The sequence below is a fragment of the Spermophilus citellus genome (assembly GCF_964194105.1).
Source record: "Spermophilus citellus genome assembly, chromosome: 2".
In the NCBI taxonomy this organism is placed as follows: Eukaryota; Metazoa; Chordata; class Mammalia; order Rodentia; family Sciuridae; genus Spermophilus; species Spermophilus citellus.
Window position 1 is genome coordinate 194,414,687 of NC_138183.1, and position 13,863 is coordinate 194,428,549.

Consider the following 13,863-nt stretch of genomic DNA (forward strand, 5'->3'; position numbering starts at 1 on the left):
GCTCTCACTGTCCAAGATGGTGCCTCCATTGTCCTCTCCGCCTTGTAAACAATAAGAAGGGGCAGGGGTGAGGGCAAAGACTCCACCGGTCTCTAAAAATACTTCTCCTTTCTCATATGAAACTTTCTCTGGGCGCTTTGTTGAAATCCGGTTGCTAGGAGTAAGCCACTGGTATGCCTAGCTGCAAGAGTCTGGGGAGTAAAGTTTTCATCCTAGGAGGCCATGTGCCTAGCTAAAGGGGAGAAGTGATATTGTGGTTGGCCTCCAGCTGCCTCTGTTACACCTTCTTGGGGACCCCAGTTACTGGGACTGTGTAGGGGAGGTGTACCTAAATAGCAGGTGAAGAAAGGGAGGGGAAGGGGGATGAAGAGGGGGAATCCAGTATTTTATAAAAAAGGCTGTGTGACCTTGACCCTTGACAAGTTAGTTCCAACACTGTGACCTCAGTTTCCCCATCTGTTACAGGAGGTATTATAAGGGGTAAATGAGAAAATGTGTGTAAAGCACATTGCTTGGTGCCCGGGACCTACAGGGCCCAGTAAATAGCCCTTGATATCATTCTGTGGTTCCCCAGGACTTTTCTGGACTGGCACCCAAGCCCTCACTCTCCAGCCTCAACGTGGGTCACTATACCTCCTATCCCTCCTCCAACAGCCTGCAGGCCTTTGCCTATACTCTCTCCAGCACCAGGGACACCCTTAATCTCTCTCCTCCCACCAGATTACATTACAAAGCCTAATGGTCCTGCCCCATCCCCCAGGAAATCTCCAACTCAAAGGAGAGTCACCTTGGACCTTTCTGAACCCACATTTTAGGCCTTTCTGAACCACATCCAGGTGCCTCACCACACTACCTCCTTACTCCCTCTGTTTCCCCTCTATCTCCCACCCCAGGGAGCAGAGCATCCCCAGGGTCAGCCCCAGCTCCCACCCCAACATTGATGTGCTCTGCGTTAAAGTAAGGAGGAAAGAAAGGGTGGGAAAGAGAAAGGAGACAAAGGGAGAGAGAGGGAAAGGGGCACTCAAGCCCCCACACAGCATCTGGAGTCCTCGGTACTGGCATGCAACAAATGGTTTTTCTTTCTTATCATAACAGATGGGGTTTGCGAATTATAGTCCTTATTCTGGAAAAAGTGTGAAGAGCTTTTGTTCCTTAAAAGACTCTGCCTCCCAGAGAAAGTGTTGCAAATCCTTGCTTAAAGCCAACTGTTTAGAAACCTCCTGTGGCTGTTCCTAGAGAGAGAGACTCTGCAGGAACTTGTGTTCCAAAAGGCAAAATAATTATAATAGTAACATTCATTGCATGCTTATTAAGTTGCAGGGACTCCTTCACACATATTAATTAATTTAATATTCACAACAATTTGCAAGACAGGTATTATTATCCCAATTGTTCAGTTGGGGAAGCTGAGGCACAAAGGGGTTTATTGAGTAACTTACCTACAGTAACATAGCTAGTAAATGGTAGAATCTGGATGCATACTCAGGTGGCCTGTTTGGGGCACTGTACCCTCTACGATACTTTGCCTCACTAAGGGAAGCTGGGAAAGCAATTTACCTGTGACCTACAACTTCCAATCCTGGAAAAGTAACCAACACATCACAGCTCCTGTAGCTGGCTGGGACAGTAACCTGGCCCTCTCAACAGGACTCAGCCAGGCTTCTGCTAGTGGTTCCCCACATTCCCTATTGAACAGGCTGGATGCAAGGTGGGTAACATCTGACCTGCTTGGCACCCATTGCATCTTATGGGGAATTGAAAACAGCCTGTCTTCTAATGTCCCCACACATCTCTCTCACTGTGGCCAAAAGAATACAAAGTTCTTCCTGTCCAAATTACCAGCTTCTCCAGTAAGGACAGTGAATAGATTCCCAAGGTGGGTTGGGCCTGTTTTTTTCTCTTCCTCAACCAGCTACAAATACACCTCTGACAGTGTTAGGGAGTTAAATTTCCTGAAACCCTTCTCTGGATGTCCCTGTTGCTCGGCAACCTTGGAGATTATGGAGGGCTTAAAGATTTTTCCAGAACTCACTCACAGTTCTTCTCCAGCCCTGTTCTTCTGCCCTCTCCTCTCCCAGCTCTACCTTCTGAAATGGAGGACTCCTTGCTTACAGGGCTGTCTGTTGCACCAGCTGCCAAGGGCAGGCTAGATGGTTCCACGTGAGAGAAACAGGTCTGGGAGGACTGCAGGGGAAGGAAGGGGCAGTGGAGGGTTGGTTTAGGGTGGGGAAGAGAAACCAGAGCAGAGAGGATGAGGAGCCCCAGAGCAATGGTCAGGGGAAGTGCTGGGGGAGAGGTGGGGTTGAGGACTTGGGCCCTTGATTTCACTTTGCTGCCTCCTGGAGTTGCCTGCAGTAAAGATGCCTTTGGGCTTTGTACTGAGATCTTAGAGACTTAGATCTGTGTTTGAGGCGCCTCCACAGGGGATAGCAAGGCAGCCTTCTAGGCACCGACAGGTCAAAATGAGGGACCCGAGAGGACAGGTGTGGAACACAGCAAGGACAGTCTGCCATGAGACCAGGGGTCCCCAGGCACAGGACCTCCGGGTCGCAGCCTCCTGGTGGCCCTAAGTCTTCTCAAGTTGTTGGCTTCTCCTTTTAGAATGATGCAGTGTTGAAGTGCTGTTTCCCCTCTCTTGGGGGGGTCATGGTGGTGCCCAAGCCCCGAGGATATCCTTGACTTGAAATCCACTTTGGAAGAGGCAGTGAAGGGGAGGTGGCTCTGGGCTTTTCTTAGCAGGTAATGCTCTGGCCCCACAGCTCCTTTTCTGGGCGCTGGTCCTGTATACAAGCCTTCAGGTTTAATTGCTTTACAGCCATACTCAGCTGATTGCTACCTGGAGGCTTTGTGCTCGTAGTGCCTTCCACCAGCGCCTTCTCTTCTAAGAAGTGTCCCCCATTCTTCTCCCTGCTGATCTTGCAGCACCTTGCCAGCTCCTGTCCTTGTCTGGAGAGTGGCTGTGGGACACATGGAGTCCACATGCCCTGCTCCTTAGTGTTCAGCCCAATTGCCCCAGGGCAGAGCCCAGCAGGAGATTGGCCCAGGTTGTACTAAAGTGTCCCCACCTCATCTGCTGAGCTCCTACTCAGCCTTTGCCACCTGGCTCAGATGGCCCTTTCCTAGAGGGATCTTTCCTAACACTGGGTCATGAGATCTTCTGGGCACCCCTCCTCCGGTTATGCCTCTGTCTATCCCAGCCTTGATATCACTGTGTCTATGTTTGCACCTCCAGGAACTGGGAGCCTGTATGGGGCAGGGCTAGGTCTGGTTCTTTTGGGGCCTCAGAACCACCCAGGCCTGAGCACAAGATCTCAGTAAAGGTTTGCTAAATAAATGGGATTTGGGTCCTCTTCACCAGAGAGCTTTCATTCATCTCTCAAAACCCAGCTCAAATTCTGCTTCCTGGAAGCTCTCACTTCCTTGTGCATCTTCCCTCATCCCCTTCATCCAGGACTCCACAGATGTACTCCAGTGCAGCATACAGTACAAAGCCTCTGTTACAGTACATGTCACACTATATTTCTGTGAGCAGCTTAACATGGTCTTCCTTTGTCATTTTTGGCACCAGGGATTGAACCCAGGGGCACTCAATCACTGGGCTACATCCCCAGCTCTTTTTTTTTTTTTAATTATTATTTTTTATTTTGAGACAGTCTTGCTAAGTTGCTTAGGGACTCTCTAAGTTGCTGAGACTGGCTTTGAACTTGTGACTGTCCTGCCTTGACCTCCTGAGCTGTTGGGATTACAAGTGTATGCCATTGTGCCCGGCAACAAATCTTTTTGTTTGGTTTTGGTAATGCTGAGGATTGAACCCAGGGCTTCATGCATGCCAGGCAAGTGCTCTACAACTGAGCTACATCCCCAGCCCTTAGCATGGTTTTTTTAACTGTCTATGACTGACTGGAAACTTCTGGAGGCCAAGGCCTCTTGGTCTCTGTGACTACAGAGAGATCTGGGGTCTTCAAGGGGCTACTCTGTGACTAGTTGAGTTACATTTTAACTCTCTGCGTGGTCTGGGGTTGGTGGAACTTCTGGTGTCCTGGCCACAGGCACGGCCCTGGGTTCCGCCTAGGAAGACTCAGCCACCCTGCCTCTGCCACTTGGCTGTGAGTTTCTGCATGAGCTCATGTGGCCGCCGGCGGAACTTGTGCAGGGTGAAGTAGAAGAGGATGGGATCCAGAACGCTGTTGGCACTGGCGAAGGGCCTTGTACCTTTGTAGGCAGCGGCGAAGGTCTCCAGGACAGGGCAGGAGACTCCGGAGGTAGAGCGCACCGCCAGGTAAGCCGTCTTGGTGATGTGGAAAGGCAGGAAGCTGATGGCAAAGGCAGCCGCGACCACCACAGCCATGCGGGCAGCCTTGCCACGCCGCTCCTGGGCCACGGGCCCTGCAGGGCCGTCCTGGCGGCACAGACGGCGGGCCAGGCAGCAGTAGCAGGCCAGCAGGGCTGCAAAGGGCAGCAGGAAACCGATGACCGTGAGGGCCATACCGTAAGGCATGTAGCGGGCGGCCAGGGCCGGTGGGCTCAGGTCATAGCAGACGGTGCGGTTCCGCTGGATGCCTGTGGCAGCAAAGATGGCAGTGGGCAGGCACTGGGCTGTCACCACCAGCCACACAGCTCCACACACCAGCCAGGCAGCCCGGCGGCCTCCCCGCTTGTGCCAAGGCGCTAAGGGGTGGCAGATGCCCAGGTAGCGCTGGAAGCTGATGCAGGTGAGGAAGAGGATGCTGCCGTGCAGGTTGGCATAGAAGAGGAAGCGCACCAGGCGGCAAGCCAGGTCTCCAAAGGGCCAGTGGTCACCTTGGGCATAGTTATAGATGAGCAGGGGCAGGGAGCAGGCATACAGGAGGTCAGCCAGGGCCAGGTTCAAGGTGTACACAGCTGTGCGAGTCAGAGCCCGGCGGGACGTGCAGATCTGGGCAATGACACAGAGGTTGAGTGGCAGGCCTGCCACCAGTACCACTGAGTACACAGGTGGCAGCAGCAGCCGCTTGAAGTCCTCGCGGTAGACGCAGGTGGTGGGTGGCGAGCCCTGGGTCTGGATTGTGCCATTGTCCCACTCCATTTCTGCCCAGCTGGGCTTCCTACATTTGGAGAGGCTGGGGAAACAAAACACAGTTTGTTAGTGACATACTCACCAACCACCAGTAGGCCCTGGCCCTCTCTGGGCCTCCATCTCTCTATCTGGACAATTAGAGAACTAACTTTGTCATCTCTTATACTTACCACCTCATTGAGGCCCCATATAGCTCTCACTTCAGGGAAACTTAGTAAACAATGAAGCTCAAACTTGGGAGAAATCCAACTTACTTTCATTCTATAGTATTTATTTCCCATCAGCCTTCCTAGGGAACTTCTATTCATCCTTCAAAACCCTGGTCATGTGTCTCCTTATTTGTTAGTAGAAGTTGATGAACACGGGTTTGAAACCCAGCTCTGCTGCTTACCTTGGGATAGTTATCTAACTTCTCTGAGTCTCAGTTTCCTCATCTGTGAAATGGGGGAAATGCTGCACTCACCTTATTTAAGTCACTAAGTCATGCTATCTAGGGCTTCCCCTGAGCTCCCTGGGTTATGGAGATTGTGGTTATGGTGGATCTACCTGTCTCTCACAGATTGAGGAATTTCTGAGAAGTGCCAGGTTTGGTGCCTCTCTGTATCTTAGAGCCAGACCTGGGGTCCAGAGCAGAGAGGTTCCTGATATCTTTTAGTTAACCCATTTGAATGATCCACACATCATGAGCTTACTGAGGACAGCTCCAACTTCCTCAGTCTGAATTCCACCTTCCAAAAGCCATGTTCTTCGTTTGGTAGCAGCCTCCTTATCTGTAAAGTAGGGCAAGGAGGTGACCCAGGGCATCCCTAAGGTTTCTTTCCAATTGACTTGAGGATACCAAGGTAGGACTAGCAAAGGTGGACACCACAGCGCCCCTTGGCGTCCATAGTGAAAACCATTTTCCTGAAGACAACCTGGTGAGGGATCAGTTTTACATAGATGGAAATCCAGAGGCAATGATGGGCAGGGACAAGTCAAACTTAATTACTAAGTTAGAAGCAGAGCTATAGCCAGAAGCAGACCACCTGATTCAGAGGAAGCAGCTTGGCCCATAGACACGGGATGTGGAAATGATAAGGGCAGCTTCAGAGGCAGGCAGGCCTGGGTTCCAATATTGGCTCCCAGGTTGTCACACTGGACAGCTCAGGTCATGCTGCCTGCCTTTGCTGGCCTGAACAGTAAAATGTGTCATGGGCCTGACATTCAGTAGGTGCTCAATAAATACCATGTCATTGCATCCTACATCTTGTCCCATCTCTTACTGGTTCAGGCTGGGTTTTGGGGAACTTAGCAGCCCAAATTCCTTAAGGGGTTTCCTGTTGAAGTACTGACTTCTGGAGGCTCCTGGGAGCCTCCTGGATAATGACATTTCCATATCATTGATGTCTAGGGAGAGTTTCACCTTAAATCCAATGGATCTGGAAAGCAAAGCCTTTGAGATAATCCAGTCCTCACTCTGCTTAACAGATGAGAAAAACTGAGGCCCAGAAAAAAATATAAAGTCCTGCAAATGTACTCAAAGGGGACCCAGGGAACTGTCCTGCTCTCTGGGCAAATCTTTCTGGCCCAGGAAAGGAATCAAGTCTGAGTATATGGACTCAGATTCCTACGTTAAAATCCCAGCCCTGCCAGGTATGAGCTGTGTGGCCTTGGGCACATTACTTAACCTCTGTGCCTCAATTTCCCCATCTGTAAAATGGGACATAGGGTACCTGCCTTATAAGGTTGTTGTGAGGATCAGTGCCTGACACTGTGTTAGCTGTTTTTAATGTGACTACACCTGATAAATGAGCTTATTAGATTTTTAAAAAGTTATATTAGAGCAAATTTTTAAAATTTGATTTTAGTGAAATTATTTTACCCAAATTCTCGTGTGTGTGAGTGTGTGGGGGGGGTACTGGAGATTCAATCCAATAGTGCTTTACCTCCCAAGCCCTTTTTATTTATTATGATTATTATTTTTAATATTTATTTTTTAGTTGTAGTTGGACACAATATCTTTATTTATTTATTTCTATGTGGTGTTGGGGATCAAACTCAGGGCCTTGCCCATTCTAGACGAGCACTCTACCGCTGAGCCACAACCCCAGCACCCCCCCCCCAGCCCTTTTTATTTTTATTTATTTATTAAAAAACAGGTTTTGTTTTTTGGATGTACACAATACATTTATTTATTTTTATGTGGTGCTGAGGATTGAACCCAGGGTCTCAAACGTGCTAGGCGAGCACTCTATCTCTGAGCCACAATCCCAGCCCGCTCTTTTTATTTTATTTTAAGACCGGGTCTTGCTAACTTGCCCAGGCTGACCTCAAACTTGTGATTGTCTGGCTTCAGCCTCCCAAGTCTCTGGAATTACAGGCATGTGTCACTGTGCTCAGCTATTTTACCCAAATCCTGAACAAAATGATATTTAGATTCTCTGGTCTGCACTCCACCCCCCCATATCACCTTTGGTTACCAAAGACTTTTGGTGGGTCTTCAGCCCGTATGCTTGGACTGCTCTGTGTCCAGCTGAGAGAATGTGGGTGTGTGGGGCAGGGACAGAGGAAGAAGCACAGAGTCCACCCGCACCCCCAGAGTGGCCAAGACGATTATGGGCAAGAGGAGGTTCATTTTTCATCTTTAAGTTCATTCATCCAAGCCGTTCTTTGGTGCATGCATTCATTCTCCCATTTCCACCTGCCGGGCCTTTACTCACTGCCTGCCTAATGCGTGGGGGTAGAGCATAGTATATAGACATAGACAGGTGCAGAGCTCCAGCTGTATATAGCTACAGATGTGCCAGTCTGAGGAAGACCAGTGGAAGCCACAGGGTACAAAGGACTTCTCAGAGTTGAAGTTTGGAGCAAGACCCTGGTGGCTGAGGAGGATTTCTGTGGGTGGAGAAGGGTACAAGGATACCCCAGGTGGGGAGTGAGGTGTGGAAGGCAGGGTCTGAGAGAACCGGTGTAGGTGGAAGGGAGATGTGTCCCTAACCTTCCTTTGGGAGGCCTGTCGCCATCAGACCCTGCCCTACAGAGAGCCCTCTGCCTCAGGTGGCTGGAGACTCCTGTTGGTTTATGCCTCTCCTGCTCCCTGGTCCTCTGGGGACCTTCCTCTCCCTCTTGGAAGGAGTCAGGGGCTGTAGAGAGGGCCCAGGGAACTGTCCTGCTCTTTGGGCAAATCTTTCTGGCCCAGGAAAGAGGCCTGGCTGTGGCTCCCCTATCAGAGCTTCATTCTGCCTTCTGAGGGGTTGTGAGGGCTGAGCTGTCCTCCCTATTCCTGGCAGGGGCTGCCTGAAGGAAGGCTTGCTTGGCCCCCACCTCTAAGCAGCAGCTGGAATTCATCTTCATATCTGTGGCCCACTCTAGGCCCCAAGTCCTGGACCAGCTCTGACCCCTGCCCCACTAGCTGCCCATGGTGTGGGCTTTCAAAGAGGTGGCTCTGACCATACCCTTCCCAGCATCCTCTGCTTTCAGGTAAACACCCTTCCTCTCCAGTCACACTGTTCCCAAGACATAGAGACAGCCACACAGCCACTGCCAGTCACAGAGCCAGACGCCCTGCCCATCTTTGCTGTTCCCTTCGCACAGGTGCCATTCAGTCCATCTCCATTTGTCAGGATCCTCAGTGTTCACCAAGCTCCGAGCCCCATCCTGCTTCTTCCTTTTTTGATCCCCCACCTGGGTGGAATCCTGTGGCCTCTTTTAGGTCAGTGCTGGACCCAGCTTGCTGGCCTGAAGTTATAGCTCCTTGTCTCAGCTACCCTCCATCCCACCCCCCACCAGCCCATGGCCCCAAAACGCAGTGACACTCACATGCAGCCTCCTGTCCCTGTGGTAGGTTGGTGGTCCCAAGCGTGCTGGGGCCCAGGGAAGCCAGACGTGGGGCTCTCCACACGCAGACCCAGTCGGGCTGTATCACCTCCAGTGGGTGGACAGCTTCCTCTGCTTCCTGGCAGAGCTGTCTCTGACTGAAATAGCCCTTGCAGGGGCCACCCCCTCCCCGCCGCCCCTCAGCCTGGCGGAAACTGGGCCTCGAGGGGCAAGGAGGCGGAGAAAGGTGTGCTTCCTGGAACCCCTCTTTCCTGGAAAGAGGGGGCTGAGGGGACTGGGCAGGCTAAGGGGAGACCAGAGGCCACCAGCCCCCACAGACCCATCAGTTTCCTTTCTCCCAGCCCTCGCTGTAGTCTCACTTGTCAAATGGGTAGATGGGTGGTTAAAGTTCTTGGTCCCTCCTTAGCTGTAACACCAGAGCCACCGGGAATCCATGTTCATTTTCCCAGTCATTAGCTCCTGCATCCCCCCTTCCTTTCTTCATCATTCAATAGCTCATCCACCAGCAGCCCGGCTCCCCTTCCCTCTGTGTGCCAATCCACTCAACTACTCGCTTATTCCTATCCCTCTCTCCTCCTGTTTCCTTTTCTCCACAGGCATTTATTGAGCATCTATTGTATATCATCAGCTCCTCCCATGTCCCCTCCACAACCCTGTTAGCAGTCACTGTCCCTTCCACAAAGCAGGCCCAGAGCTCAGGAGGCGTGTGTGTGTGTGTGTGGTGAGGAGAGAGGGGATGCCCCCAGGAACTCACCTAAGCGGGATTCTTCCAGCCTGGGCCAAGCCCTCCCAACCCCTCCTTACCACCAAACCAGGCCTTGGAGCTGTTAGGACAACCAGAGAAAGAGAGGTGGCTCCTCACTGTCCCCAGAAAGCCAGATCCAGGCACTGAGGCAGCATTTAAGGAGGGTGACCTGGAGGAAGTTGGCTTTGGTTTGTAGCATATATGGCAATTAGGTGGGGGGCAGAGAGGCAGCGATATGCTGGGATCCGAGGCCTGGGTTCTTTCCCCACTTTGTCCCTATTCACAATCTTCCTCGGGACAAGCCCACCCCTTCCCTGAGCTGTCTCAGTAGACTGTGGTCACAGTGGCCACCAGAATATTGGGAGGATGATCGTTCAAAGGGATTGAGGACTCACTTCAGTCTGTAAGACGCTGAGGACACCTCTAAAACCAAAGAGCAATTGGGGCCCTGAGCTCACCCCAAACCCATTTTACAGGCAAGGAAGTTGAGGAACTGAGTGGGAGCTTAAAGTTTGGACCAAACTGAGAAAGTTCAGGTTTGAACTGCTGGTAAACACCTGGTCATGTACAAATTGAGCACTTACTGCTTATTCAGGATGTCTCTGTACAACCATGGACTTCCCTGTATGATTTGAACGGTGCTGGGGACCAGGAGAACAGGTAGTTTGGACTACTTACCACCCAGTAACCGATCCCCCAGGATGACCTCCCATGGATACCCCCACCAGGGCAGGTCACTATCTGTACAGCTCTGAGGGATTCCTAAGGGGTGTCAGTCCCAGGGCAGGACTTGGGTGGAACATCGGAATATTTTGGTTCCTACCACTGGGGCAGGTGTCTTCCTGCAGTGAGTGCCTGCGGCCATGAGATGGCGCCAGTGGACAGTCCGGGATGGTCAGCACACAGCAGGAACTGCCCCTCTGGGACTGGCACTGAGCCACCTTAGGGTGGGTCCCTAGCCTCAGTTCCTCTGACCCACTACTCTGTCCTTTCTACTACTTATCCTTCCCAAACAAGTTCAAGTTCTGGGACCTTCACCCTGGTCAATATGGCTCATAGGAGCCTTGGGGACATTGGTAGTGGTGACAGGGCTGGTGCCAAATACTGCCTTTTTGGGGTACAGGCCCCAGGAGTGCTGCTGTCTCCACTCTAGGCACATCCTCAGCAGAAACACTGAAGCCCTTCACCCCACAGGAGGACAACCTCTGCTGGTTTCCTTTTCTCAGCTCAGGTGACAACCACGAGGTCAATTCTGCAGCAGAAGCAGCTGAGTTTGGACCCAAGGAAGAACTGACAAGGCTGAAGCTCTTTCAACTACTTAGATTCAGTGGTCTCAGGATGCCCTTTTGATGACCCCACACCTATCCCGCCTCTAAGGCCTTTGTGTCTGAATGGATGAGGGGCCAGTCAACCAGAAGCCCAAAGCCTGAGTCACCGCCCGCCAGCCAGTTGAGGCAGAAAGTGGCCAGACACAGTTGGGTCTGGGAAGCTTCCCAACCTTGGCCCGCCAGCCTGCTGGGAAACCAAGCCCGGGAACTCCCTTGCTGAGCCCCTGGTGCATGAGATTAGTAGCAAGGGCACAGGATGACAGGGGTCAAGACCCAGCTTCCTTCCCCTGAGGAGTCAGATGGGCTGGGATCCACCAACAACTTGCTGCATGAGCTGGGGTCAGCCACTACCCTCTCTGACTCTGGGCTAATAAACAGGGCTAGTTATGGCACCTACCTTGCTGGGTCATGATGCCCTCCATGCTCCAGGCACCAACCCAGTCTTGACCCTGGACAGCATCTGACCTGGGGCAGAGGTGCTGCAAAGCCCACCTTAGGCCAACCCGAGGCCATGCCTCCTTGGGAGCCAGATGACAGTGGATGACATCCCCAGCTGGAGAGCTCTGGTCCTACATGTGGTATCAGACTGACTGCAGAGACAGACAAACTTGGCAGCGGGGCACAGGGGAGGGGAGGGGAATTGCTTTCTCTTCTCCTTTTCCACTTCCCTTTCTTCTCTCCTGTTCCACAGGAATTAAAATTGGAACTGAAACCTCCATTTTGAGAGCAAGGAAAGGGAAGCAGCAGTTTTGGGGACTTGGGGGTTGGGAATACTTCCATTGGTTTCTTTCTGAACAAAGAAGGAACTTGCATCTTCTGAGCCCCTAGTTGCCAGGTGCTGGCGCTCCCAGGGTCCCCACCTGCCCTGAGACACAGGGCTTTATGGAGCATGGGCAATGTGCCAAGCTCTGTGCAAAAACCCTCACTGGTGACTGGCCCACCAATCTTCATGATTACTGTCCCCGCTTGGCACATGAGGAAACTGAGGGGTGGCAAAGTTAGCAAGAGTTTCTCTCTGGCTGAAGGAGGTTGGGGACGCTGGCAGCCCTAGTGGACACAGAGCTGAGAGGTTGCAGGGAGGGTGAGGCTGAGGAGCTTGGGAGAAAGCAGAAGGCCAGAAAGCAACCAGGCAGGGCAGGTGGGGAGCGCAGGAGGAGCTCTGGGTCCTGCTTTCCTGCCCCCTGGGGGCCACAGCACCCCTCAGGGCCTTCCTATAAATCCTGGTCCTGGATCGAGTGTGGCAGGCGGGCTGTGGGCCTTGCTTGTACCATGAGCTCTGCCCACTCCCTGTGGAAGAGGCCACTTGGAGTCAGAGGAGGCTGCTTGGCTGTGAGAAGTTGGCTGCTGCAGCCTCCCCAGTGCCTTCAGAACCTGCCCATCCTCCCAGATAACCGGGCTCCATCCGGGAAGAGATGGCTGCAGTCCAGTACGTGGCCTGCCCTGCAGTCACTCACTGCTGGGTTCCTGTGCAGATTCTCCCCACCAGACCCTCTTTCATGATGAAGCCCCGCCCCTGCTTTGCCTTTGGGGGATCCCCACCTTCTCAGCGTCTGGAGGATCTTGGAGAGGTGGGTCTGCAAGTGGGCTCCTTGGGGATGGGAAGGCCTGTGGGAGACCAACCTTGAATGTGACTGAGTCACAGTCCCCGGCTGGGTGCTGAGGCGCTCAGTCACAGAAATGTGGCAGAGCTTTCCCCACCCTTCTTGGGTTCGAGGGTCGGGGTCTGTGCATGGGTGTGTCTTGCTACAGCCCCATGGGTGAAGCCATGCTCACCTGTTCCTTTGTAATATAACCCCTTGCCCTGTTTAGGATAGGATCTTCCATGGAAGCGCCTTGTGTGTGTCCCCTTCTCTTACTGTGCCCTTGGGTGTGGCCTACCCGGTGTCAGTCAACCTGCTGACAGTGGACATCATGAAGATAGACTCAGCCCCCTGAAACCTGACCCCTTGCCTCATTTGAATAGCTTCTCCTCAATAAAAGGGGTCAGCGCTGTGCAGTGCGCTCTCTCTCTTCCTGCAAACCCTTAAGGTCAGAGGAGCCGTCACAGCGACCCCAAAGAAAAAGGTACTTGTGTCTCTTATGTGGTTATTTTGTGCAGCCCAGTTAGCCCAGTTTACCTGGAGTGACCCCTGAGCCTTTTAGTTGAGAGAACAGAAACCCAGCAAAGGCCACCTTCCCTGGGTGCTTGGGAATCAGTTCTGGGGTGTTTGCTGGAAGATTGGGAAGGAGACAAGTTTGCCACTGGGTTTGCAAAGCTGGCAGGAAGTGAATCTAGATCTGCTATCGCCAGTTGACTCTGTGCCAGGCACTATCTTAGCACCGGAGACTCACCACCAGGGAGACCATCCAAAAATAAAGCCACAGGGAGGCAGAGTGAAGAGATGGGAACACACGGGTTCCTGAGAACATCATGGAGCACCTGGTTCCCACTACACCTGAAACTTTAACTGCACAGATTTTTTTGGTGGTATGTCTGATAAATTCCCTTTTTGTCTCAATTCATTGGACCTGAATTCTGTCACTTGAAATCAGGTGTCCTGCCTGTAGAACTGTGCCCCATGCCTCCCCCTCCTCTTTCCACAGACCCCTGCTCACAGTTTTGGTCCCCAAACACCAGTGTTCCTGCATGGGAGGTAAGAACTGACCACGTATCTGAAGGCCACCAGAAGAGGGCAGGAGGGGACAGAGGGTCTGCCAGGTTGAGACTGATTATTCCAGGGGCAGCCAGGGAAGCTCCCCCACCCCCAGCTCATTTCCCATGAGTAAGAGCTGTGTCATTCTCAGTGGCTCCTGGGAGGGAAAATGGGAAGCCAGGAGCCTGGATGCCATCCTAGATTTATCACCCACTTGCTATGCGACCTGGGGAGGTCACTTCACCTTCCTGAGTCTCATTTTTCTAAGCTACTTGCTGCTAGCTT

General features: G+C 52.4%; 1 protein-coding gene across 3 annotated transcripts in view; it reads right to left on the reverse strand.

Moving 5' to 3' along the window:
• Window positions 1-1,258: 1,258 nt before the first annotated feature.
• P2RY6 (pyrimidinergic receptor P2Y6) overlaps window positions 1,259-13,863 on the reverse strand; it is a 38,696-nt gene continuing 26,091 nt past the window's right edge. For all 3 annotated transcript variants that reach the window (XM_081281984.1, XM_081281985.1, XM_081281983.1), the window contains exon 2: window positions 1,259-5,099. In XM_081281984.1, coding sequence (XP_081138110.1) covers window positions 4,079-5,065 — 987 coding nt within the window. In that variant the 5' untranslated portion in view covers window positions 5,066-5,099 and the 3' untranslated portion in view covers window positions 1,259-4,078. The remainder of the gene's footprint in view (window positions 5,100-13,863) is intronic.